The 27,872-nt window shown below is 44.9% G+C and overlaps 1 protein-coding gene across 3 annotated transcripts; it reads right to left on the bottom strand.

Moving 5' to 3' along the window:
* Positions 1-228: 228 nt before the first annotated feature.
* FCMR (Fc mu receptor) lies at positions 229-27,600 on the bottom strand. Of its 3 annotated transcripts, XR_013348533.1 has the most exons (8): positions 27,331-27,599; positions 18,962-19,294; positions 18,563-18,667; positions 10,197-10,404; positions 9,898-10,016; positions 8,812-8,973; positions 1,390-1,636; positions 229-674 (listed from the first exon to the last, which is right to left on the bottom strand). XR_013348533.1 is itself a non-coding variant. In XM_077839352.1 (7 exons), the coding sequence occupies exons 1-7, from the start codon at positions 27,365-27,367 to the stop codon at positions 1,590-1,592; spliced, it is 975 nt and encodes a 324-aa protein (XP_077695478.1). In that variant the 5' UTR covers positions 27,368-27,600; the 3' UTR covers positions 845-1,589. The 3 variants fall into 3 exon arrangements, 2 of the variants coding, with proteins under 2 accessions (XP_077695478.1, XP_077695477.1); XM_077839352.1 differs by lacking the exon at positions 229-674 and having other exon boundaries at positions 845-1,636; positions 8,812-8,937; positions 27,331-27,600; XM_077839351.1 differs by lacking the exon at positions 229-674 and having other exon boundaries at positions 845-1,636.
* Between the last annotated feature and the right edge of the window lie 272 nt (positions 27,601-27,872).

The following is a 27,872-nucleotide window of genomic DNA, read 5'->3' as shown; positions in this document are numbered from 1 at the left end:
GTAATGACAATATTTGTTCTTGCAATATTTTGAATGTCTAACTGTATTTAAGGTGTATGGTCAAAGTTCTTTGCTTTTTTGCAGCTAATAAAAGTTACTTCATTTCAAAACGGATGGAGATCATTTCTTTCATACAGATGTTAGGGGAAGGGCAGCATCTGAGAAGGGGGAGAGAGGGTCTGTACTGTCCTTCTGTCTGCAGAACAGACAGGACTCAGCCATGAGAAATATAAGGAAGATTCTTTATTGAAGCTACTGGACACAGATGGGCCCTGTGGTTGTCTTTCGCTCCCAGACTAACACAGCCCATTCTGTCCAGTGTATCCACGTGGGGGTCATACTAAGTCCTGTCCAGGAATCCGAAGTCATGGAAGAGAATGGTGACTTGAGAACAGGATCCAGAACCACTGTGAAGGTCACGGTGAAGTAGCCTGGGATGATACCTTCTGCCTGGACCGTAGCAGTATAAGCTCCCCAACCCCACCACACTAGTAGGGGTATACACGGAGGGACTTCTCTAGGGCTGTGATAGTAGTTTAGGGTGTGAATCTAATTTCACTTATACTGCTATAAATTAAATGTGAGACACGCTGAATGAGGTAATGTCTTCTATTGGACCAATTTCTGCTGGTAGAAGGTAGAAGGTACAAGCTACACAGAGTTCTTCTTTAGACCTGGGGAAGGAAGCGGAGTGTTGGAACTGAATATAAATTGGGACAGATTGTTAAGCAGAAAGGGTAACACATTGGAATTAAACATAACTTCACTAATATCAATGGATTTACATCAGTGTTAAATTGGGATCAGGCCTGTAGTCTCAATAACAATAAGCAGTCACCTAAGATTTTCTCCAAAACATTTTTATTTATTTCAATGAAAAACATGTATAAAGTATTTGGAAAGGGGGGGGGACCCCAAAAACCAACCCTCTGTTTTCCAGCCAGTTTCATAGATGATCAGAAATTTCACACCAAAAATGCAGTTGATGAAACATGAGAAAATTTGCAAAACAATTCTCCTTTTTCTGGGCACTGGATTACCAACTATATTCACCTAGTTCAAGCCAACAATAAAGATGAAGTTTAACGTTATCTCAAAATGTCAATGAGCTTATAGGGGTGAAATCCATTCTTGTGCAATGAGCAAACCTAGGCAACACTTCAGTCTATTAACCTAATTTGAGGATTTAAATGGTGCTTAGGTCCTGCACTGGCCCTCTGCATAGGAGAAATCTTCAGCCATAGTCAATAAATATTGAGGGGGAAAGTTTACCTCTGCTTATAATTGTTTGCCTCAACCTGCATGTTTTGGCAACCATCTGTACAGACCAAGATCTGCAGCGCAAATTAGAAAAATCACACTTAAACAACCACAGCACATCCATTGTACCTTTGTAAACTCAGCACGAGCACGTTGTGTGGAGAAAGCATACAGACCAGCTTCTGCAGGGCAGTGTGGTTACAGAGCACCAAAGTAATGCTTTGATATGTAGGGTTCAGGTGCCGATTGGAGGCGGCTTTGTATGGGCCTCAAGTCCTTCCTCAGCTGTGCCTGGTGATCCATGCACAAATGTGCAATCACAGCAGCTCTTATAAGTCAACTCTGCAGTGATATGAGTCATGCAGTACATGAGAACCTAGGAAAAAATCATAGACAGTAGGTGGTAATGAGAGAAGTGTCTTTTTATAAAACATTAAATCTAGCCGTGGGTCTAAGGTGGTGTGAGGCAGGGAAGAATACTATGCGTGCCTACTCATCTCCGTCACGACTAGATATAGTGGAACAGATTCTCAGCCTTTTGTACGGCAGACTCCTATAAGCCGGGCAGGGTTATACCAGTAAAGTCGCCTTATGTTGAAATAACTGCCCACAAAAGGGATTGCATGGACAGAAGGGAGTGTGAGGGGAAGTACTGAGATTCGGCAGGGGAGGGAGTGCTCCCGGATGGGCAGGAGGATCCCAGGGGTTCCTCCCTGCTCCCTGGCTTGATCCCAGGTGCCAAGGTACCTGCTCCCGATCCTTTGGCACCTACGAACTTCTTCCCAGCCCAGTCCCAGGTGCCACGGCAGCTGCTCCAGCCCTGCCAAATCCTACTCTCTGCTCCACAGCTTATTCCTGGGCCCCAAGGCAGCTGCTCCAGCCCCTCTGGGTCCTGCTCTGGGTGTGAGTTTAGGCAGGAATGGCTCCCTGCCAGGTTCCACTGCCCCTGAGAGGAGTCACAGAGGTAAAACTAGTTTGGCCAAAAAAAAAAAAAAAAAATCACACCTCTCGTCAATGTAGCGATGCCATAAAATGTGTAAGTGTAGCACAGGCTAGCGTGACTGAGGAACCCAGGCAGCGATGGCCACTGACACATTTTAAAAGGCATTACTAGGGAGCTCAACCGCTTACTGCCATGTGTGCCTTTGAAAATCTTCCTCACAAAATCCCAGTGACAGCCAGTGACACCAGTGTGCCTAAGTGACCTAGACGCTTCTGAAAACCTGCCTCCGGAGTCGATGGAGCCTGAGGCTTATTCCCTAGCTGTTGTTTTTTTAAAGTGGTCTAAGAGCACCGAGACAACTTTGTACTGCAGTGGGAACACAATCTAATGAGTTAATCTGAAGCAACTCTTGGCTCTCAGTAAAGATTCCTGGCACTTGTGTGCCTTGGCGGCTGGAAACACGTAATCAGCAGGAGCATCATAATGTTTATACAGCATGCTTCAACAGTAGAGGTCAAAGCACTTTGCAAACGAGGTCACTCCTTATCCCTGTTTTACAGCTGGGGCAACTGAGGCACAGAGTGGGGAAGTGCCTTGCCCACGGTCACCCAGTAGACTAGTGAGAGAGCTGGGAATAGAACAGAGGTCTCCTGTATCCCAGCCCCAGTGTTCTAACCCATAGGCAACATTGCCTCCCTTCCAAGATGATGTGACTATTACAGGGTTTTGCAAACCTGGCAAAATCCACTGACTGTCTGAATAGCCAAGACTGCAAAGAAAAAGAAAAAAGAACGACACAAATTACAACTCCCTGTGCGAATTTAACTGCATTTTTCCAGCTTGCCCCTCAATTTTCAGAAAAGGCAGGTCTCTCACTTGTTTCACCAATGCTTAAAAAGCCTCCTTGAACATCCAGTTATCTGGCACCTTCTGTCAATTATTGCCAGCAAAAAAGGCTGAGTCGTGTACATTATGTAAGTGCTGTGCATTTCCCAAATGAAAGCATTTCCTGCTGTGTCTTCTCATAGCATCACTATGAACATGTAACCAGCTTGACTGGGACAAAAGAATAGGGTGTGTAATATAGAGCCTGGCCTGTTGAGTCGGGACTATAATACCCCTTCCTGTAAACTAACACTGGAAATACCCATGGTCACAATCTTTATGTTGGGTTTCAGCGTAGCAGCTGTGTTCGTCTGTATCCGCAAAAAGAAAAGCAGTACTTGTGGCACCTTAGAGACTAACAAATCTTTATGTTAATCATTATCTATCCGTGCCACTATGTCTATCAGAGCTAACGTATCACTCCTATACTTATGAGTCGGTTATATTAATTGAGTTCATTACAATTTTCTAGTTTCGCTATTTAATAGTTTACCACACACGGGGGCCTATTTCGGTCATTCCCAGGGGCTATATGAAGAGGATGACATTTAAAAAGAGAAACTGAGTCTGGGTATCAGGAAAATGGCCTCACTGTGAGATCAATTAGGTAGTGGAATACCCTAAGAAAAGATAACATTCTTGTCATTAGGGACATTTCAACAAGACTAGAAAAATTCTTTAAAAATGTACTCTGTGCTAGCCAATAAGCCTCCTGTGCCAGGACTAGATAACCAAGCTATCCCTAATTTCCATGATACAGATCTGTGCCTCAGTTTCCCCATTGAATTCCCTTGTAACGTGCATTGAGAGCTACAGATGAAAAGCCCTCTGTAAGGGCTAGGTATTATTATGTTATTACTACTACTGTTTATACCCACTCAGACATTGCTCTGATTAGCGCCTCAGAAATGGCAGCATTATAAGGGTTAAACCTGTCAGACAAAAATAAATTGTCAGTTAAGTCACATGTCTTGCAAATTACTTCCTAGTGTTGCAGTTTATTGCATAAACTGAACTCACCACTGGGCAGCCATATCTCATGCCAAAATTATCTCTCTCTTTTTGTTGTTGTTGTTGATGACTGGTGAACTTTTCTCTAGAAGAGGATAATGGAACTAGTCATCCCCTAGAGAGGAAGGAGGTATGAGCATGAACCTGTCTTCCCTTCTGTTACTGCCAAGAGATGAGCTTTTGTTATATCTTAGAGACGTGGGGCAGATTGCACCTCGATGGCTGGTGAGGGGAAGGCGAGTTGGAATTACTAATGGGTAGTTTGCAGTAATGAAGGAAAGAAAGTGCCCTTTGAGGGTTTTTGTCTCTCTGTTTCTCCCTCTCTTGAACCCTCTCCATGGGCCTGAAATACAGATTAACCATAACAACTCAACAAGAGGGAATGTATGTGATGGTTAGCGCCTGGAACAAAAGATCTACAATAACAGCCTGTCTCTCCAGCCCCTTCATGCCTGGTATAGGACGAGCCAGGGTAATGGGAAGCAGTTCTAGGCCTTGATACCCAGAGAAATATGCTTTCTCCAGGCCAGGCAGCCCTGCAGAACACAGCCACAGGGCTGCCTTCTGAGGACCCCATCGTAAGCCCTATTGTAGGGGACATGCTGAGGGCCGGAGGGGTATGTTGCGGTGGGAGATTTGGGGCAGTGCTGCAGCCCATTAAGGCAGCCCAGGGAGGTTGCTGTAACCTAGACAGGCCTCTCCAGCCCTCAGAGCAGCCTGGGAAGGTACTAAAGCTGCCAAAAACTTCCCAAGCCCCATTTCCCTCTGGCCTGTGAGTTCTGTGCTGTGCTTCTTAGAGACACAGCACCAAATCTCACCCCTAGATTCTATTCTGAACGCTGCCATTGATCTCTGTGGGATCTTGGGCAAATCATTTCGCCTCTCTGTGCTCCCGTTTCTCCAGTTGTAAAAAGGGGCGAATAACATGCCCTGAGAAGGGAGCCTTATGTAACTGGCTTTTATAAAGCACTGGGTCCTGGCTATATGAATGCAAAGTGTTATTGTTTATCCCCTTTATTAAGCAGACATGCCCTCAGAAGGCATCCTCAGGAGTTAATAATTGTCTGCTGCAGGTGGACGTAATCTTCACAGCAATATTAAAAGGTTTAATAGGTTTAATAGGTGTGGATTTAAGTTACATGTACTGTTGGGTGAACCCCGAAAGGTTGGCAGATTCCATTTGGATAAGTGTCCAAACCTTTTGGGTCTGAAAATCAGGGCTAGAAATCTCACAAGAATCTCATGCCGTATTTCAGCTCTTCCATTTCTGCTTCCAGTTGGAATCAGTGCAGAGGCAGGAGAGGACATGACCATTAAAGGGAGAGGTGTGGGGGAATAAAATTAACCCAACTTTTTCAACTTATTGTTAATTTAGCATTGTTGGATCAAATTCACCTGTAGTGTAACTCCAATGGAGTTACATCAGGGATGGATTGGGCCCAAAGTATGAAAAATGTAATATACACTTTAGCTAACAAGAGGCTGGACATAATCAATCAGATGAGCTGTATTTTTAGCCCAGTGAGTGGTTTGTTAAATTGAGTCCCAGTTAATAGGAGATCTGGGGTCAAATCCAGAGCCAGTATAAGTGGCTATAACTTCATTGAAATCAATGGAGTTTCACTTGATTAAGCCAGGACTCTGTTCTCTGTGAATTTGCTGTCTGATTCACCATGCAAAGTCCCATAATGCATGGCAACTTCTGTAGCTCTAATCTCCATCTCCCTGGATGGAATGGAATAGCGGCTGCAGTGATAGCAGACTGCAGTGTCCTTCATTCCAACCTCTTTTATGTGTGGAAAGGATTGCCGGGTTCCTGACATCTCTGCAGCTTCTGAGCAGCACGATGAAATATCATTCTCAGCTAAAGGAGCAGTGTGGGTGATGCAATGCAGAAACTGCTGCATGCCTTCTTGGAAAAGCTTCAGACAAGGGGATGGCTTTGATGAGAGGCCAAAACATCTGGATAGCATCAGGAACTGACAGCTCAGGTAATTGTGGATGATACTATCAGCCTTATCATACTTCAGAGAGAAATTCCTACTGAGAGGAGAGGGAGTGGTAGAGGTAGAGAGAGAAAGGCCTTAAAATAGACTCCTTATCTATTTGTACACTTCCTACAGTGTCCGTGTTACTGCTTTCTTGTGGTGGGTGGGTCAGTCATGGGAAATGGCTTGGTGATCTAAGCTCAGCTACCTAATAACTGGATTTCCTAGCAGCCCACGCTTATAGTTCTTTCGTGCTAGTTCTCAGCTCAAGTATGAGGCTCACTACTGAAGTCCTGCTGAACAAAGCAACCATGTAGTAAGCAGCAACTTCCTATAATGGCTCAGAGTTGGGAGTCCAACCTGACTGCTGACACATTTCACTCTATTTCCCTTTTCACCCCCACCAGCAGCTCTTTCAGTCAACATGAACACCCAAGGTTTTTAGTTTGGGCCATCAGCACAGGGTTGTCTCATCCAGCTTGCTGCAGCAATAGGGTCACATCAGGAATGTTTTCAGTATTTGATGGTCTCAGGGCTGGCCTTATGGGTGAACACTGTGGTCAGGGGAATGCCATGGTCAAAAAGCAAGGAGTGAGGCAGGCCTGGGGTGCAAAGCTGCAGAAGGGAGCTTGGAGCAATGTGTGAGGGGAGGCAGTGGGGCCTGAGGCCAATGGGTAGGGGGTCAGGGGCACCAAAATACAAGTTTGACCTGGTGCCATTTTCCCTTCGGCTGGCCCTGGAGGGCCCCTTGCTCACGCATGTCTAGTCTTCGCACACAAGCCCCAGCTGGTGCAGAGCAAGTCTGCCCAGTTCTACAGTAGTGTGCCACTTGGAACACATTAGCCCAGCTCTACAAAGGCTTCACTGGCTTCCTGTGTGTTTCCAACTGCTGTAATTGATCTATGCAGATGGTTTGCCAACCTAACACCCTGCCTCCCTGTGCGTCATCCAGCCCCAAGATCTGAAATTCTCAGTGGTGGGTCCTGGAATTTGTTCCTTCTGTTGATCAGACAGAGCCTGAGTTTGCTGGCCATCAGAGCCTGATGCAAGGCGTATCTGTTTGATTAGGGCTTCACCTAAGAAAGGAAGTGATTAGATAATGTAAGAAGGAGTGGAAGTCAGTCTGGGTCTGTATCTGCTAGCTAACGGTGTATACATGTCCCTCCTAAATTAATTTAAGATCAACAACTTGGGCTGCAGTAGCCTATTGGTTAATGCTCTGCCCTAACATGTAGGAGACCGGGCTTCATTTCCCAGGATTACCCCATAGAGGCCATCTGGGTTTGAGTCTGTTGCAGAGGCGGATCCTGTGTCCTAACTGTTCGTGCTCTGCACGGTTACACTGCCTGGGTAAGCTGGGTAAGGTATCTAGCCCTTTATAGCCTATCTCAGGGGGTCTCACACTTCATTGCACCGTGACTCCCTTCTGACAAAAAAGATTACTACACGACCCCAAGAGGGGGGACCGAAGCCTGAGCCCCGCCACCCCAGGATGGGGGAGGGACACCCGAGCCCCACCATCCAGGGCAGGGGTGGGGGGCCAAAACCCAAAGATTCAGTGGGGGGAGGTGGGAAGCCTGTAACCTGAGCCACGCCACCCAGTGCTGAAGTACTCGGGCTTTGGCCCCGGACGGTGGGGCTCAGGCTGTGGCTTTGGCTTCAGCCCCAGGTCCCAGCAAGTCTAACGTCAGCTCTGGCGACTCCATTAAAACAGGGTCATGACCCACTTTGGGGTCCCGACCCACAGTTTGAGAACCGCTGGATCTGGATGTTCCTGCAGTCTGTATAAACACATTGGTATTACTTGACTTGCCACTTTCCCTTTCCTTAGCACTGCACTGATGCTTGTTTGTCCAGCTGCGCAACTTTGCTTCAGCAATTTTTGTAAATCCACCCCCGTGCCCCCGGCATCCCCCTGTCCCCAACAAAAAGCAGGGAAGGAAAGGAGCAAGACAGGATTCACAAGGCTCATGCTGAACCTGGGAGCATCTTGCACTGTAGCCAAGTGCATTACTACCACAGTGGAGGTGCGTGTTACGTAAGCCAAAGGGAATGGGATTGTCAGGGGTGTCTGAGGACAGTTCCGTAACCATATCCCGAAAGCTCTCAGCCCACACGCCCATCAGCCAGTGGTGCATGTAACATGAGTAACGTTAGACAGTGAGGCCAAGTCTGCTTTCAGCATGATAAGGGTAAAGCTGGGCCGTGTAGGAGACGGAGCTTTCTTGGGAACTGGTCCAATACTGTGGAATAAACTCCTCCGGGAACTAAGGGCCATCACAAACCTCATCCCTTTTCACTCCAGGTGCAAAGTGCGTTTCTTTGACCTTGCTTTCTCTAACGTAAATTTACAGCAATCTGTATATTTAAAAACAAACAAACTTAAAACCCTACCAAGACAAGACCCTGCACTGCATATGCTTCTCCCCCTGGGGAGAGGATGACAGAACAAACAGGTGACAGATGTTGGTCGTGATGTTTAATGCACTACTGGGAGGCACTCAGATGCATTAGCCCATATGAGAACCTGCATAGAATAGAATAGTTGCACTGGTAAAAATGCAAAGTAACTCAAGGGACTTCAGTGGGTTTACACTAACATTGTACTGTTGTAAATGAGAATAGAATCTTGCCCTCTGACATGAGTGAGCACCTGCTGTAGATTGGAAAGACCATAGGTGGAGAACAATTAATTAGAGATTGAATAGTTGTGGGTGAACTTACCATTCCTGTCAGCTCCCTCGAGCCTGCGGGGTAACACGCTGTAGATATTTTCCATTGGAATGTGCCCTTGGCCACGTTCGAGCGCGCTCAACCTCAGATTTATTCCATAGCTTTCACTGGAAGCTGCTTCTCCAAAACATCCAGACATGTAGATTGTAATACCTATAAACCAATGGCAGTCAGCCAGTCTACAGACGAAATACATTTAGCCTTCGTGATTTGCTATAGTCACCCTGACATAAACTAATGGCTGGATTTTGAGAGTCCTGAGCACATGCACCTCCCACCAGTGGAAATGTGCCGTGTTGGCACCTATGTAAATCAGACTCTAAAGCAGTTATACTGTTGGTATAACTTCTACAGCAACTTACAGCCAAAGACTCTGTTCACCAGACTTCACAAAATGGATGACCAGTTGCTTACACTGTCTTCACTGAAATGCAGCCCCCTCTGGGATGGAAGGCAGGCGTATAGCCACATAACACAACAATTCAGGTGAGCAAATGAAGTAGGTTAAGTAAACGAAAAATCGTGAATTGAAATTGTAGGGCAATTTTATGCAGGCAGAATGTAATTAGTCAAATTGGAATTTGGCCGGGACATGGCAACTAACACTCAGTCATCAGATATGGATGTTCACAACGTAGGTTTTATGTTTCATCTGAAATTGTTTTATTGCCTATCTAGCTGTTTGGTTTGTTTGGTTTTTTTTCTAGAAATGAAGCCAGCTGACTGGTAGTTTTTCCCTTGATGTGATAGGTGCAAGTGTGATAGGTGTGGTACAAGAACCAAAATAAAATAGAATAAAATATTTGTGCAAATATCAGCTATTTTCACGAGTATTCGTGAATTTGATCCATGTTACGGTTTTGCTTTTGCAGCTACTTGCAGTTTTCATCGTGAAAAATAAAAACATTATTTTCTGCAAGAGGCAAGGAATTATGTGAATTTATCCAAAGCAGAAATCAATCCTTTTCAAAGAGAAATTATAGTTCTCCAACTGTGGAAACTGTCTTGTCCTTTCTTTTTACCACAGAGTGGCAGGTACCACAGACTGGTATAAGAAGTATGTGACCTTTCTCTTACCTTTCTTCCCTCGTAGCTGTTTTCTAACAATTATCATAGAAGCCACAAGCAGCATCATCATCAGGAGAATTGGTATCAGGATTTGAAAGACATCATTCCCATAATTGCTTCTCAAGAGGCTGGAAAATAATGAGTCAAAGGGGGAAGTGGTTTCACTGCCAGTTCTGACATGCAGATCCACTCCTCACACAAACAGCTTGGTTGACCCGGCAGTATTTGTAAGCTTGAGAGGAAATGAAATGATCTAGGGGAGAGTTCATGCTGGAAAATCCCTGAGGGGGAAAGTTTGTGGAACTCACCGATTTGTATGCCTGGGATTTGCATAGCTGATTGTCCTGGAACTTTTTGGAATCCCTTTTGTTATACTTCCAGTCTCTGCAAAGGTAACAATGCTGCCAGTGACGGCTGCAGGCATGATTATTGTACCTTCAGGGAATTTGATGCCAGGCGCAGCATAGGAGGTATATTTTGCCCATGTTCCATTAGTCATCTGTGGTTGTGTGACTCCTGGGGGAAAGCATATTAAAATGAACTGTTGCTACATTTCCCATTCTTGAACATGTGTAACTTTTCCAATAAAGCAAGTTTCATAGTCAAAACTAGGGATGAGTGCGAGGGGCAAATGTTGATCTCACACGTATATTAACCTGGAGACACTCCATTGACTTCAGTGGAGTTACGTGGATTTACACCAATATGAGTGAGACCCAAACTTGGCGTGGGCTTTTTGTTTTCTAAATTGTAAAGCTCTTGAGCAATATTCTGCACTCATTTCCTCATACTGTATTCGGTAGGTGGACATAACTGAGGTTAGGAGTTAGCCTTTCTTTGGCCTTGAGGATCAAAGATGCTAATTGTAAGGCTGGAGCTAGTCACTATCTTTGAAGGATATTACTGATGATCCATGACAAATAGACATTTGCTGCAAAAAATCTAGATTCTAGAACATAGTGGACATGGTTCTGCTCTCATATAATAATAATTAATCATTCATCATTAATTAATAATATAATAGGCTGAAGCCTGGCTGGGAGAGAATATATGGACAGACACAATGACCTTGCCAAGTGTCTGCATTGGAGCCTCTGTGGCAAGTGCAGATTTAAACACCCTATGCAATATTATGACCACCAAGTTGAAAACCCTCTCGAGAATTAAGAGGCTAAAATTTTATGGACTCAGGCCATTGGCACAGACAGAACAGAGCAGGCAAACGGGCTGAACATAGGTGGTGTAGAAAAGAAGACCAATAAGGCGATGATAATTAATATGGTCATACCAGCAAAAAAGCATAGAAAAAGAAACAAGAGAAGATAGCGAGGTTTGAAGAACTTTCCCATGAAGTGGAATGATTATGGGAAACTAGAACAAAGACAGTCCCAGAGATTATTGGAGCACTCAGAGCAATCGCCAAGGGTATGCATGAGCAGCTCAGGAATATGTTAGGAGTGCAATACATCCTGATCAGTGACCTCCAGAAGTCAGCGCTCTTAGGTACTGTGAAAATTTTAAGGCGAGTCACAGGAGAACCAGTGCATCTGAGCACCTAAAATGCAGGAATTCTGCGGAGCGTTTAACAAAGCTCCTGACTACTCAAGCCAACAGAGTCAGTTTGTGGTCAGGATTTATGATGACTCCTGGGGATAAATTTTAGACAGCAGCTTTCCCTTTTTAAGCTTAAAGATCTTTTATGTTTTGAAGGTTGTTTAAAAAACCCCACCATCCCCATTGTTAATATGAAGGGATAATTAATAATAATAATAATTAACATACTTACCTCTCATTAAAAATATATGTTCTTTAGAGCTGAGAACATGTTACAAAAGAAGTCAATGTTATTATCTACATTTTACAGCTGGGGAGGTTGAGATACAGATGAAGTGACTTGTCCAAAGTCACCCAGTAAGCGAGTGGTGGAGCTGGGAAAAGAACCAGAGGGGCAGATCTACAGCTGGCATAACTGATCATGCACCAGCTGAAGACCTGCCTCAGGTTTCCCAAGCCCCAATCCAATGCCCTATTCATTAGGCCACACTGCCTCTCCCTTACACCCACTGTACACAGATATGACTCTGTTGCCGGCACCCAGTGCCGAGAGGCAAAACAACAGCGGGGGTTCGTTACCTGGTGTGTTTTACTTAATAATCACAACGGGGTGGAGAAGCAGAAAAGTTTATTTGCAGCTGCAAACAAGGTACAGGGAGAATAGAATCTCAAATCCTGCACATCAGAGCAGGTCATTACACACACTTTTTTATTCCTTAATGCTACTGCACTACACATCAGCCAATTAAAACTTTACACAAATACTCTGCCTTCTTTATATGCCTTCCTTATATGGGTTACAACAATGTTTATTTTTTGCAACCGTTAACAAGCATTTTTAGCAACTTAAACAACCAGCACATTTTGTCTGGCCTTGTAACAATCTCCTATTATTTTAACTTGGCGTCAGCAAATTTCACACTATGAGGCATTATCTGCGGCTGCAACATTGTTTTAAGAGCAAAAGAGCTTACTCAAACCAGCCAGGCCTGAATTCTATTAAGGGGGGTTGAGAAGAAGCCCTTAGGCCTTCAGCAGAGAGACTTCCTCGACCCTTATGGCCTTTCATCCCCTCAACTGAACTAGTGGCCATGCCCTGGGGTCTCCAACAATTCCCTCTTTTGAGAATACTTATTTTTATTGCTTGAGTTTTTTTCTTTTTATTTATTTACTAGCGGGCTATGCATAAAATTAAAATTTTTAAAACTATGCAAAATAAGCATTTTTATACAGGACCACATTTAAAACAGTAAACATAACATGATTAATACAGGGAAAAAAACCTTAAATAATAGGCTAAAGAACTTACTTAGCCACGGGGAAAGGCCCCAACTAGAAAGTAGAGAGCCTAGCCAATTTCTTTTAGCTTGTTGATGAATGCCCTTTATTAGCTGCTTTAGGCATTGTAAATTAGCTTTTACGGATGGCCTTGCATTTGTTATATTAAAGCAACACATGCCTGCAAACTTTTGGCATAGGTGACCATGGTGTAGAAGCAAATAGTTTACAGCCAGCCTGTTTTGTAGCATACCCTGAGGTATTTTTTTTAACTTATGTGAGAGTTGGGCCAGGACGGTTGAGGTTAAATTAATGGCCTTTGCCACCGTGCAGACAAGGTGCTTTATTGCGTGATAATTATGCACCACAAGCCCAGGAATATTAACTAAGGAAAAGGCCAGAGCTGCTGCCTTAGTTTTTGAGAATAAGGTTTTTTGAGAACGACGTTGCGTTTACTGCACTTTGGGCTAGTGCCAGCCAGGTATTTACGGGTACAATGCCTGAAACAGCCGTACCAGTTGGGCACATGGCCAAGAGAGGGAATAAAATATACTTTTCCATCTATTTTTTTGCCTTTTTGGCGGGATGCTGTTTAAATAGTAAGTTTAGTTTAAGATTTTTAGTGGAGGAGGCTGAATGCACGGTTTACTTTTTAGCCTGGGGGGGGGGGTTGACACCGCTTTCAGCCGGGTATAATGAATTTAATTTTTGTGTTTTTTGACTTTTGCTGCCGTGTGGGCGACCAGCAGGACGGTATAGGGTTTTTTTTACTTTTTTTGGAGGGGCTCGTCTTTCCAGGTACGTACGAGCACTGAATTACCAGGCTGCAGGGAGTGGATGGGTGAGTTTAAGGATAGAGGCTGGGAATTTTTAGTATACCTGTGAAGAGACAAAAGAACAGCAGACAGAGAACACATATACTGAGACAGAAATTTAGTTTTTAATTTTTATTTTTTTTTGACACAACCAGTGTACTATTTATAGGCCATGCCCTTTTAAACATAATTTTAAAGGGACTGAGCTTTAATTTATTTTTTGGGAGAGCACGGTTGCGGAACAGAACTAGGGGCAGGGCATCAGGCCACCGTAGGGAGGCCTTTTGGCATACTTTTGAGAGATGTTGCTTAAGGGTTTGATTGGTTTGCTTTACTACCCCACTGGCTTGCGGTTTTTAAGGTGTATGGAGTTTTTAGGGAATTTGTAAGGCGTTTGCAATGCTTTGGATGATTTTTGATGTGAAGTGTGTTTTATTGTTAGATTTTATTTACTGGGGAAGTTTAAAGTGAGGAATAATCTCCTTAACAAACTTGAGAGCCACGGTTTTGGCAGTGCAATTGTGACATGGAAAGGCTTTTGGCCATTTGCTGAATTTATTTACTATGACAAGGAGATACTTGAACGCTTGGGTTCGGGGAAACTTAGTAAAGTTTATTTGCCACACCCGTCCGGGGCCTGGAGTGGGTTCCAGGGCCGCTGGTGGTACTGGGTGTTTTGGTTGGGGGTTATTTTTTTGATAAACTAGGCATTTTGCCTGTACCTGGGCAGCCAGGGGTTTGAGTTTGGAGGTTATGAAGTACTTTTTTATTAGTTGGATAAGTGCCTTTCTGCCAGCATGAGTGGTTTGATGTAATTTTTGTAATACTGGCAGAATTAGGCCCTTTGGTAAGAGGACTTTTTTTTTAGGGAATGAAGCCATTCCTCCTTTTTTCTGGAGACTAAGTTTGTTAGCTAGCTGTTTTGTTTTTTTAGAATACTGAGGGGTTGGGAGCTTTTTTACTGATGGGATAAGGGCATGCATATAGGTGTTTTTAGTTTGAGGGGACATTAGGGTGGCAGCATGCTTTGCTTTTTTATTTGCCCTGGCATTACCCCTGGTTATATTTTGATTTTTTTTTTTGATGGGCCTTATAGTGTGCCACTGCCACTTTTAAAGGGAGCTGCCGTTAGAAGCCAGAGAATTTGGGGCCCGTACTTCACTGGAGAGCCTTGGGCTGTCAGCATTTTTTTTTTTTTTGTTCTTACAGGCCAGCATGAGCATGCAGCACACTAAAAGCATATTTGGAATTAGTGAAAATATTGACTTGGTATTTTTTTAGGCAGTTTGAGTGCACGGGTTAGGGCTCAGCCAATTGGGCAGAGGTTTTAGTGGGCAAACTTTTAGCTTTGACGGTGTTATTGAGGGTTATAATAGCATAACTTGCCTTTTTTTGTTTATTTATTACTATGCTGCGACTATTAGTGTATCACTTATAATTTGCATTTGGGAGGGGCACCTTTTTTAAGTTTGGGCGGCTAGAATATTGGGCATTTATGATTTTTAAACAGTTATGTTTTTGTTTTTTAGTTTTTGGTAAGAGGGTGGCAGGGTTAAGGGATGGACAAGGCTGCAGCGTGACCTCAGGGTTTTTTAAGAGCTTTGCTTGGTATCTTTGCCTGTGGCTTTTGTTATAGTGAGGGAGTTTGCTACTGGCAACTGGAGGGGTTGATTTATAGCAGTTTGTGCCGCTTTAGAGTTTACTAAAAAAATCTATTTTATTTTTACCTGCATTTTTACTCAGGGTTCCGGGGGTAGGATGATTTGTTTTTTTTTTGACACTCCTATTTTTGTTTTTTTATTGCTATTATAGAGGTACCCCTCCTTTTTTTTTTTTTTGTTTGGGCAATTATTATTTTAGTGTTTTTTTTGCTGATACAGGGCACACTGATTGCGCCCCAGTTGTTTTTTTTTTGTGGGCCTGGACGTTTGCGTCCACGGCCCCCTTTTTTTTTGTTTGTTTGTTTTTGGTGCCTGCCTGCACCGCCGCTACTATTAATTTTACTTTTTTTTTTTTTACTTTTTTTTTAAACTATATACTTGATTTGTTGTTTTTAAAATTTGTGCCATGGTTATACTTATTAAATTTTTTTTGTAGCTTTTTTTTAATGTCGGGGGCTGCCCTGCTTGTAAATATTTTTTTAATAATTGCTTTAGTTTGCGGATTATTAGGATTTGCATGGGTATACTGTTGGATTGTGTTTTGAATGCGCTGTAAAAAGGCTTTAGGGCTTTTTTTGGAGTTTTGCGCTACTTTATATGGTTTAGTTTAATTATTCTGTCTGACAGCTGCATGACGGAGTCCATACAGTAGCAGCTTTTTATAGGAGGTAAGGTGGGTTATAGCCTGATTGTTATTTGGGTTTTATTTAGGATTTTTTTATAGGAACTTGATTATTTGGGATTGGGATATTGTTACGGTTTTGGTTATATTGCTTTTTTGCTTTTTTTTTTTGCTTTAGCTTTGACCTGTTTTTGTTTAACCTTAGTTAATATGTTTGCAGAAGGACATTACAATTATCCCAGTCTTGCTGGTAGCTGCTAAGACATTTTTTAAAAACCGATACAAACTTGCTTGGGTTGATAGAAAATTCTCCAGCCTGTGCTTTGAAAGAGGCCAGGTCTATAGGATTAAAAGGTGCATGAGTATAGACCTGCATAGTAAGAGCAGCTTGTTCTTTCTATTGCATTACGGGCGATTTTAGTTTTGGTAAGTAACAGGTATAGTTCAGCAGATGGAGCTTGAACCTTACTATGAGCTTTACTAGGAATTTTATTTTGAGCCTCGCTCTGTGTGGGTGTAAGGGCCGAAGGAGCCTCGCTCTGTGTGGGTGTAAGGGCCGAAGGAGACACCGGATCTGCCATTACATTTGGGGTGGGGGTCCGGGGACTGACATTAATTGCTACCGGGCCAATCGGGGTTAAATTACAGCATTGTAAAATATTAGTACAAGACCACAAGGTTATAAACAAGTAAGCATACGAATGCTTATTTTACTTTTTTGTTTGCTGACAGAACAGGAGTAACTGGAGGATTGTATTATGATTTAGTGATTTTTTGGGAGGCCACTGTTTTTGGTTTTTTAATTGGTACTGAGGCCAGTTAACTATACAAAATTGCTTTAATTTACCCTTAGTTATTGGATTTGATTTAAATACCTTTTAATTTACTAAAATACACTTTAGGGGCGTGCACCGTACCCTACCTCCTGTGCTTTGTTTCTGTCCCATATCTACAGGGTAACTTTGGGCGTTTTTAGGTTTTAACAGAGCATACAATTTGGATTTTAAAAGGTTTTTATCTTATTTAAGGGACCAGTTCCCCACCGTTGCCTGCAGCTGCTTTTTTACTATGTGAGTTCGTTGCACCATTGTGCCCTTCGGGGTTGATTAAACTGCGTCTCCTCCGCGCCCCCCGATGAACTTACTGGTGCGCGCTGGGCGTCAGTTGTTGCTGCAATCCTTGACCTCCAGAATGGATTTGGGCAAGGCTAAATTGCAGCCTTGTTGCCCACCCAAAAACGCCAAAAGCTGTTGCCGGCACCCAGTGCCGAGAGGCAAAACAACAGCAGGGGTTTGTTACCCGGTGTGTTTTACTTAATAATCACAACGGGGTGGAGAAGCAGAAAAGTTTATTTGCAGCTGCAAACAAGGTACAGGGAGAATAGAATTTTAAATCCTGCACATCAGAGCAGGTCATTACACACACTTTTATATTCCTTAATGCTACTGCACTACACATCAGCCAATTAAAACTTTGCACAAATACTTTGCCTTCCTTATATGGGTTACAACAATGTTTATTTCCTGCAACCTCTAACAAGCATTTCTAGCAACTTAAACAACCAGCACATCCTGCCTGGCCTTGTAACTATCTCCTATTATTTTTAACTTGGCGTCAGCAAACCTCACACTATAAGGCATTATCTGCGGCTGCAACATTGTTTTAAGAGCAAAAGAGCTTACTCAAACCAGCCAGGCCTGAATTCTATTAAGGGGGGTTAAGAAGAAGCCCTTAGGCCTTCAGCAGGGAGACTTCCTCAACCCTTATGGCGTTCCATCCCCTTGACTTAACTAGTGGCCATGCCCTGGGGTCTCTAACAACTCCACTGATTTTGATGCAGTCACTCCATACTCCAGTCTAACCGAAAGCCAAATCAAGACTCACGCTGAATATAACCATTATAGCACAGCCAGGTCCATACTGTCCTAGTTCTGGCAATACAAGCCAACAGCCCCAGGGAAAGGAATGGAGGAAACAAGCCCCACTCCTAAAAGGGAAGGCAAAAAGAACGAGAAGAAGGGATGTGTGTCACACAACATTGTCTGACCTTCGTGCCTGTGCACTCACCCATGGGAAGATCTAACGCCCTATTAACTAAGATCCAGGAGCCTGGTTTTCTGAGTATATTAGCAGTGGCAGCTGCCACGTGTTTATAAATATAGTCAGAGAGAGTAACAAAAAACGACAACAACTTGTTGAGTCCTCAGAGGCTTAATCTTGATGGGAACATTCAAAAATAAATGCCTCGGTATTTAGGATTTGTTGATGATTTTCTTTTTGAGAGGAAAGACAATCTCACAGGGAAATCAGTGGACTGGGGCTCAGGAGATTTGAGTCTGCCACAGACTTCCTGTGTGAGCATGGGCAAGTCACTTAGACTACATTGGGACTCAGATCCCCATCTGTCAAGTAGGGAGGATACTTCTACAGCCTCCCTGTGAGGATAAAAACCATTGACAAGTGCGAGGTGCTCTGATACCACAATGATGAGGGGGAAGAATATAAATTCCTAGATTAGACAGATAATTATACAGTAGTGAATCCAGTGCTGGTGAAAGGTGCCCTGAAAGCTTCCAAACACTCACAGCCCAGGCAGCTATGGCATACAATTCCCACGTGCATCACCATATTAGTGTGAAGTTGAGAGACCTCCCGCACTCTAAGGGAGAGATGGGGACCAGTTAGTGCCAATTCCCTTCCCTCGCCTCCCGTGGGGCTACAGAGAGGGATGCAGCAAACCTCACCTTCAGTGTCAGGGCCTTTGCTGCCAGACTCTTCTGATACCACAATAGGTCTCTCATGTCCCAGGGGTTCAGCAGACAACATGCCCGTTCTGGGTGGAGCGCTCCCTGCATGGAACAGAACCAGATGTGTTCTAGAGCACATTCTAAAAAGTCACGATCCAATTTTCATTACTAAAGCTAGACTGTAAGAGGTACTGCCCAGAGTGGTGGTGTGTCACCAGTGACGCTGTGCAACCAGAGTGCTACTGTACAGAGTGCTCACATCGCCTCCGTGGCACTGTGTCGGCAATGATACTGTACAGAGTGACACTGGATTAGCAGTGACACCATACCGTCAGAGTGATACTGCACTGCAGAGGGAGATATACTGTACAGAGTGACTGTGGAGTGATCCCGTACCATTGGAAACCTCCAGCTCCACTTGGAGGGTCCTTCCACTGCCTCTGTCGTTTTGATTTCCTGTCCCACACGTGTACAGCCCAGCGTCCTCCTCTTCCAGCCTTGTGATTGTAATTTGAAATATTCCTTCCCGAGGCCCCTCAGTGACGGATATTCTATTCCTGTAATTCTCATTGATGTATGGAGAGGTGGAGACGATGGTGACACAGATCCCTGTCTCGAGCTCCCTGCACCAGAATTTTCGCCTGGAAATGTCCTTCGCGGGACACTTTATAGTGATGGATCCTCCAACCTCACCAGTCACTTGAATGCGTCGTCTTGCTGCACTTGAAACTGATGACAGAGAGAAAGAAGTCACAGGGCCTGAGTCACATTTATGCTAAAGGGGCGTCACACCAAGGCCCTGTCTTCACTACCCAAAAAGGTGGGTCCTGACCATATGATAACTCTCACAAGGTAAAATATGAGTGAAGACAAGGCCTTAGGCCCCTTTATAGAATCATAGACGTGTAGGACTGGAGGGACCTCAGTAGGTCAGCTAGTCCAGTCCCCTGTGCTCAAGGCAGGGCTACAGAATAACCAGGCCATTCCTGACAGGTGTTTGTCCAATAGCTGTTCTTAAAAACCTCCAATGACAGAGACTCTACAACAGTGGTGGGCAACCTGCAGCCCATCAGGGTAATCTGCTGGCAGGGCCGTGAGACTGTTTACATTTTTCAGAGTAGCAGCCGTGTTAGTCTGTATTTGCAAAAAGAAAAGGAGTACTTGTGGCACCTTAGAGACTAACCAATTTATTTGAGCATAAGCTTCCATGAGCTACAGCTCACTTCATCGGATGCATTCAGTAAAAAATACAGTGAGGAGATTTATATACACACAGAACATGAAAAAATGGGTGTTATCATACACACTGTAAGGAGAGTGATCACTTAAGATGAGCAAACACCAGCAGGAGAGCTGGGGGGGGGGAAGAAAACCTTTTGTAGTGATAATCAAGGTGGGCCATTTCCAGCAGTTAACAAGAACGTCTGAGGAACAGTGGGGGGGAGGGAGGGGAATAAACATGGGGAAATAGTTTTACTTTGTGTAATGACTCATCCACTCCCAGTCTCTATTCAAGCCTAAGTTAATTGTATCCAGTTTGCAAATGAATTCCAATTCAGCAGTCTCTCCTTGGAGTCTGTTTTTGAAGTCTTTTTGTTGTAATATTGCGACTTTTAGGTCAGAGATCGAGTGACCAGAGAGATTGAAGTGTTCTCCGACTGGTTTATGAATGTTATAATTCTTGACATCTGATTTGTGTCCATTTGTTCTTTTACATAGAGACTGTCCAGTTTGACCAAATATACAAGGCAAAGGGGCATTGCTGGCACATGATGGCATATATCACATTGGTAGATGTGCAGGTGAACGAGCCTCTGATCGTGTGGCTGATGTGATTAGCCCCTATGATGGTGTCCCCTGAATAGATATGTGGACACAGTTGGCAACGGGCTTTGTTGCAAGGATAGGTGCCTGGGTTAGTGGTTCTGTGGTGTGGTGTGTGGTTGCTAGTGAGTATTTGCTTCAGGTTCGGGGGCTGTCTGTAGGCAAGGACTGGCCTATCTCCCAAGATTTGTGAGAGTCATGGGTAGCCCTTCAGGATAGGTCGTAGATCCTTGATGATGTGTTGGAGAGGTTTTAGTTGGGGGCTGAAGGTGATGGCTAGTGGCGTTCTGTTATTTTCTTTGTTGGGCCTGTCCTGTAGTAGGTGACTTCTGGGTACCAACTAAAACCTCTCCAATGCATCATCCCCCCTCCCACCCCCCGCTCTCCTTAAGTGGTAATTGGTATTAGCTCATCTTAAGTGATCACTCTCCTTACAGTGTGTATGATAACACCCATTTTTTCATGTTGTGTGTGTATATAAATCTCCTCACTGTATTTTCCACTGAATGCTTTCGATGAAATGAGCTGTAGCTCACGAAAGCTTATGCTCAAATAAATTGGTTAGTCTCTAAGGTGCCACAAGTACTCCTTTTCTTTTTGTTTCTTCGTCCGCAGGCATGGCCACCCGCAGCTCCCAGTGGCTGCGGTTCACAGCATTCTCTTGATCAACATTATATGTCTCTGAGGGTATGTCTACACTACAAAATTAGGTCGAATTTATAGAAGTCGTTTTTTAGAAATCGTTTCTACATAGTCAATTGTGTGTGTCCCCACACAAAACGCTCTAAGTGCATTAACTCGGCGGAGTGCTTCCACAGTACCGAGGCTAGCGTCGACTTCCGGAGTGTTGCACTGTGGGTGGCTATCCCACAGTTCCCGCAGTCTCCGCCGCCCATTGGAATTCTGGGTTGAGATCCCAATGCCTGATGGGGCAAAAACCATTGTCGCGGGTGGTTCTGGGTACATGTTGTCAGGCCCTCCCTCTCTCCCTCTGTGAAAGCAAGGGCAGACAATCGTTTCACGCCTTTTTTCCTGAGTTACCTGTGCAGATGCCATACCATGGCAAGCATGGAGCCCGCTCAGCTCACTGTCACCGTATGTCTCCTGGGTGCTGGCAGACGCGGTACTGCATTGCTACACAGCAGCAGCAATCCATTGCTTTGTGGCAGCACAGTGCAATAGGCCTGAAAACCATCATCATCGTGTCCGAGGTGCTCCTGGCCGCCTCGGTAGGGTCGTTCAGGAGCGCCTGGGCAGACATGGACGCAGGGACTAAATTAGGAGTGACTTGACCAGGTCATTCTCTTTAGTTCTGCAGGCAGTCCTATTGTACCATCTCCTGCCGAGCAGCCAGGAGATGTGGATAGCTTGCAATCCTACTGCACCGTCTGCTGCCAGCCAAAGATGTAAAAGATAAATCAAGTGGATCAAAACAAGAAATAGACCAGATTTGTTTTGTATGCATTTGCTCCCCACTCCCTCCATCTGTGAAATCAACGGCTGACAATCATTTTGGTGAGGTCTGTCAGGGGCACCTTGAAAACTTTAACAGAGGTTCAATCCTGCCTGAAATACCAGAGGCAGGGATAGCTTAGTGGGTCGAGCATTGGCCTGCTAAACCCAGGGTTTTGAGTTCAATCCTTGAGGGAGCCATTCTGTGTGACAGTTGTTTTTGTTTCTCCTTGATGTAAAGCCACCCCCTTTGTTGATTTGAATTCCCTGTAAGCCAACCCTGTAAGCCATGTCGTCAGTCGCTCCTCCCTCCATCAGAGCAACTGCAGACAATCATTCTGCGCCTTTTTTCTGTGCGGATGCCATACCACGGCAAGCATGGAGCCTGCTCAGATAACTTTGGCAATTAGGAGCACATTAAACACCATGTGCATTATCCAGCAGTATATGCAGCACCAAAACCTGGCAAAGTGAAACCAGGCGAGTAGGCGACGTCAGCATGGTGACGAGAGTGATGAGGACATGGACGCAGACTTCTCTCAAAGCACGGGCCCTGGCAATGTGGGCATCATGGTGCTAATGGGGCAGGTTCATGCGGTGGAACACCGATTCTGGGCCCAGGAAACAAGCAGAGTGGTGGGACCACATAGTGTTGCATCTCTGGGACGATTCCCAGTGGCTGCAAAACTTTCGCTTGCGTAAGGGCTCTTTCTTGGAACTTTGACTTACTTTCCCCTGCCCTGAAGCGCATGTATACCAAGATGAGAGCAACCCTCACAGTTGAGAAGCGAGTGGCAATAGCCCTGTGGAAGCTTGCAATGCCAGACAGCTACCAGTCAGTCAGGAATCAATTTGGAGTGGACAAATCTACTGTGGGGGCTGCTGTGATGCAAGTAGCCAACACAATCAAAGATTTGCTGATATCAAGGGTAGTGACCCTGGGAAATGTGCAGGTCATAGTGGATGGCTTTGCTGCAATGCGATTCCCTAACTGTGATGGGGCCATAGACGGAACCCATATTCCTATCTTGGCACCGGAGCACCAAGCCGGCTAGTACATAAACCACAAGAGGTACTTTTCAATAGTGCTGCAAGCACTGGTGGATCACAAGGGACGTTTCACCAACATCAACGTAGGATGGCCGGGAAAGGTACATGACGCTCGCATTTTCAGGAACTCTGGTCTGTTTCAAAAGCTGCAGGAAGGGACTTTATTCCCAGACCAGAAAATAACCGTTGGGGATGTTGAAATGGCTATAGTTATCCTTGGGGACCCAGCCTACCCCTTAATGCCATGGCTCATGAAGCCGTACACAGGTAGCCTGGATAGTAGTCAGGAGCTGTTCAACTACAGGCTGAGCAAGTGCAGAATGGTGGTAGAATGTGCATTTGGACGTTTAAAAGCACGCTGGCGCAGTTTACTGACTCGGTTAGACCTCAGCGAAACCAATATTCCCACTGTTATTACTGCTTGCTGTGTGCTCCACAATCTCTGTGAGAGTAAGGGGGAGACATTTAGGGCGGGGTGGGAGGTTGAGGCAAATCACCTAGCTGCTGGTTACGTGCAGCCAGACACCAGGGCAGTTAGAAGAGCACAGGAGGGCGTGGTACGCATCGGAGAAGCTTTGAAAACCAGTTTCATGACTGGCCAGGCTACGGTGTGAAAGTTCTGTTTGTTTCTCCTTGATGGAAACCCCCTCCCCTGCCCCTTGGTTCACTCTACTTCCCTGTAAGCTAACCACCCTTCCCTCCTCCCTTCAGTCACCGCTTGCAGAGGCAATAAAGTCATTGTTGCTTCACGTTCATGCATTCTTTATTAATTCATCACACAAATAGGGGGATAACTGCCAAGGTTGCCTGGGAGGGGTGGTGGAAGAGGGAAGGACAAGGCCACACAGCACTTTAAAAGTTTAAAACTTTAAAACTTATTGAATGCCAGCCTTCTGTTGCGTGGGCAATCCTCTGGGGTGGAGTGGCTGGGTGGCCGGAGTCCCCTCCACCACGTTCTCGGGCGTCTGGGTGAGGAGGCTATGGAACTTGGGGAGAAGGGCGGTTGGTTACACAGGGGCTGTAGTGGCGGTCTGTGCTCCAGCTGCCTTTCCTGCAGCTCAACCATATGCTGGAGCATATTAGTTTGATTCTCCAGCAGCCTCAGCACTGAATCCTGCCTCCTCTCATCACACTGCCACCACCTGTCAGCTTCAGCCCGCCACTTACTCTCTTCAGCCTGCCACCTCTCGTCCCGATCATTTTGTGCTTTTCTGCACTCTGACATTGTCTGCCGCCATGCATTTGTCTGTGCTCTGTCAGTGTGGGAGGACAGCATGAGCTCAGAGAACATTTCATCGTGAGTGTGTTTTTTTCACCTTCTAATCTTCACTAGCCTCTGGGAAGGAGAAGATCCTGTGATCCTTGAAACACATGCAGCTGGTGGAGGGAAAAAAAAGGGACAGTGGTATTTAAAAAGACACATTTTATAGAACAGTGGGTACACTCTTTCATGGTAAACCTTGCTGTTAACATTACATACATAGCACATGTGCTTTCGTTCCAAGGTCTCATTTTGCCTCCCCCCACCGTGTGACTACCCCCTCAACCCTCCCCCCCCCCCCGTGGCTAACAGCGGGGAACATTCCTGTTCAGCCACAGGCAAACAGCCCAGCAGGAAAGGGCACCTCTGACTGTCCCCTTAAGAAAAGCACCCTATTGCAATCAGGTGACCATGAATGATATCACTTTCCTGAGGATAACACAGAGAGATAAAGAACGGATGTTGCTTGAACGCCAGCAAACATACACTGCAATACTTTGTTCTACAATGATTCCCGAGTGCGTGCTACTGGCCTGGAGTGGTAAAGTGTCCTACCATGGTGGACGGAATAAGGCTACCTTCCCCAGAAAACTTTTGCAAAGGCTAATGGAGTACATCCAGGAGAGCCGCGAATGCCAGGGCAAATCAATCATTAAACATGCTTGCTTTTAAACCATGTATACTATTTTAAAAGGTACACTCACCAGAGGTCCCTTCTGCAGCTGGCGGGTCCGGGAGGCAGCCTTGGGTGGGTTCAGGGGGTACTGGCTCCAGGTCCAGGGTGAGAAACAGTTCCTGGCCTTCGGGAAAGCTGGTTTCTCTGCTTGCTTGCTGTGAGCTATCTACAACCTCATCATCATCTTCTTCCTCATCCCCAAACCCTGCTTCCGTGTTGGCTCCATCTCCATTGAAGGAGTCAAACAACATGGCTGGGGTAGTGGTGGCTGAACCCCCTAAAATGGCATGCAGCTCATCATAGAAGCAGCATGTTTGGGGCTCTGACCTGGAGCAGCCATTTGCCTCTCTGGTTTTCTGGTAGGCTTGCCTCAGCTCCTTAAGTTTCACGCGGCACTGCTTCGGGTCCCTGTTATGGCCTTTGTCCTTCATGCCCTGGGAGATTTTGACAAATGTTTTAGCATTTCAAAAACTGGAACGGAGTTCTGATAGCACGGATTCCTCTCCCCATACAGCGATCAGATCCCGTACCTCCTGTTCGGTCCATGCTGGACCTCTTTTGAGATTCTGGGACTCCATCATGGTCACCTCAGCTGATGAGCTCTGCATGGTCACCTCTGCTGATGAGCTCTGCACTCACCTGCAGCTTGCCACGCTGGCCAAACAGGAAATTGAAATTCAAAAGTTCGCGGGCCTTTTCCTGTCTCCCTGGCCAGTGCATCTGAGTTGAGAGTGCTGTCCAGAGCGGTCACAGTGGAGCACTCTGGGGTAGCTCCCGGAGGCCAATACCATCTAATTGCATTCACAGTACCCCAAATTTGACCTGGCAAGGCGATTTCAGCGCTAATACCCTTGTCGGGGGTAGAGTAAGGAAATCAATTTTAAGAGCCCTTTAAGTAAAAAAAAAAAAAAAGGGCTTCATCGTGTGGACAGGTGCAGGGTTAAATCGATTTAGCGTTGCTAAATTCAACCTCAACTCCTAGTGTAGACCAGGGTTGAATGGGTAGGGTCCTGATCCTTCCACCCTGTTTGTCACTGCAGCATCTGAGTTCCACTAGGGCACTTGTTTGAATTCTCCTTGTATTTAAACTTGAAGGTTCCCAACTCTGGAATTCAGTCCCCCTCTAGTGTAACAGTGCCCCAGGTCTGTTGACCTTCAGCATATAACACTGTGTCCTCCTGTCAGATGTTTGCCTGAGGGAGGGTGGATCTGAATGGGCAGGAATTGTTTTCTGGTTTGGTAATGCCCTTTTCTGTTGGCTTTTTGGGAGCAAAGGCTGATTTTCTGGAGCACAAAGTCCCAACAACTCTAATTGAAGTGCATGAAAGCTGAGGGAAGATCAGGCTCCATGTTTTTATTGCAAGCCATTCGTGTGCCCTGAGCTAAGTAAGGGATGGCACAGTTTATAAATCAATCAGTAATTCAATAAAGTAAAACATCAGGTTATGGGCAGGGTTCCCCATCCATCTGTCTGTGCTGTAATCCCTTGCTGTGATCTATTTTCCTGGGCCTAGCTTGATAAAAATAGCAGGATAAATTCCACACATTACCACAGTGTGGAAGCTAATGGCTTGCTAACCACAAAACAACATGTTTTAGGAGTTTCAGAGTAACAGCCATGTTAGTCTATATTCGCAAGAAGAAAAGGAGTACTTGTGACACCTTAGAGACTAACCAATTTATTTGAGCATAAGCTTTCGTGAGCTACAGCTCACTTGCATCCGATGAAGTGAGCTGTAGCTCACGAAAGCTTACGTTCTAGGAGTGCTTATGATTATGCACAAAATCCAGCAATCTCTGATGCAGTGTGGGAAAGAGTTGCTTCCAGATGGAAATCTTGATTGCAATATGAGTTTTGCTTGAGTAACGATGGCTGGCTGGACTTGACCCTATGGGTCAAATCCTGGCTCCTTTGAAGTCAATACTAAAACTCTCATTGACTTCAGTGGATTCAGGATTTCACCCCTATATCTTTAACATCCTGGATCCAGTTTACAAACATTGAGTTCATTTGAAAGCTTTTATGTGCCCAGTATCCCAATTTAGCTAACATTAAGTTAATGTTGTGTGCCCAATTAACTAACTTAGGTTTGTAAATCACTATGCATTAGAAACAAGGCTCACGTGAACAAGGCTCACGTCTCTAAAATAAAAATGTTCTTTTGTTCTGCAAAATTAAAGCATCTCAAGCTATTCAGTGTTCTTGGAAAGCCACAGAAATATTTCATGGTCCAGCGTCGAACAATTCCTGACATTTCAGACTTAACCAACTGCCAGACCCTTAATTTCCCCCCCACGAGAAAGAAATGTACAAAGTTTTAAAAATCACATTGGACGTTTTTGGAGGGTAAAAACCCTCTGCAATTTGTGATAAAAGCAAACAGGCCCAGTAAACTGTTTAACTGTAGATGACCCAAGTCTAAAAACAAAGCTCAAAGGCATCTTCTTTGTTCTTACCTGCTATTTCCCTGACACACTTTTTTAATCTATACAACCCCTTACCTTGCAGCAAGAAAAGTAACGTCCTGATGAACTCCATCTTCTCCCTTAGTAAAACAGGAGAGTGCACGCTCCGTGATGGCTGCTTGCTTCCTGTGGCATGTATTTCCAGTAACAGAAAGGAATAAAGCAACAAAAAGCACTCGCTATGCTTGAGGTTCTCTGTCAGTTCCTTTCTCTCTCTACAAATGGTATGCAAACCATAAAGGCCGTTTTATAGGAGGCTTCAAAACATATTGGACCAAATTCATCCCAGGCGTAACCTTGTTGTGAGGTTGCACCTGGACTGAATTATTTTCTTTCTTTATTTAGATTTCTGTCTTATGTGAACCCCACATCAAAGAGCACTCCGCCCCCACCATCCAAAGCTCTGGGTGCTTTAGACATACCGTTAAAAACACGGGAGATGCAAAGTAAAAACCAACCCAAAGCAGCAGCACTTGTTCCACTTAATGTATGTCATTTGATCACCAGTCCTATCACCAATGCAGCTTAAACCTTCCTTTACACCCCAAGCTTGTCTACACGGGGGAAAAGCCCAGAGT

Source organism: Eretmochelys imbricata, chromosome 21 (genome assembly GCF_965152235.1).
Source record: "Eretmochelys imbricata isolate rEreImb1 chromosome 21, rEreImb1.hap1, whole genome shotgun sequence".
Lineage (NCBI taxonomy): Eukaryota > Metazoa > Chordata > Testudines > Cheloniidae > Eretmochelys > Eretmochelys imbricata.
Note: the sequence above shows the minus strand (reverse complement) of the source record. Positions and strands in the feature narration are given on the sequence as shown.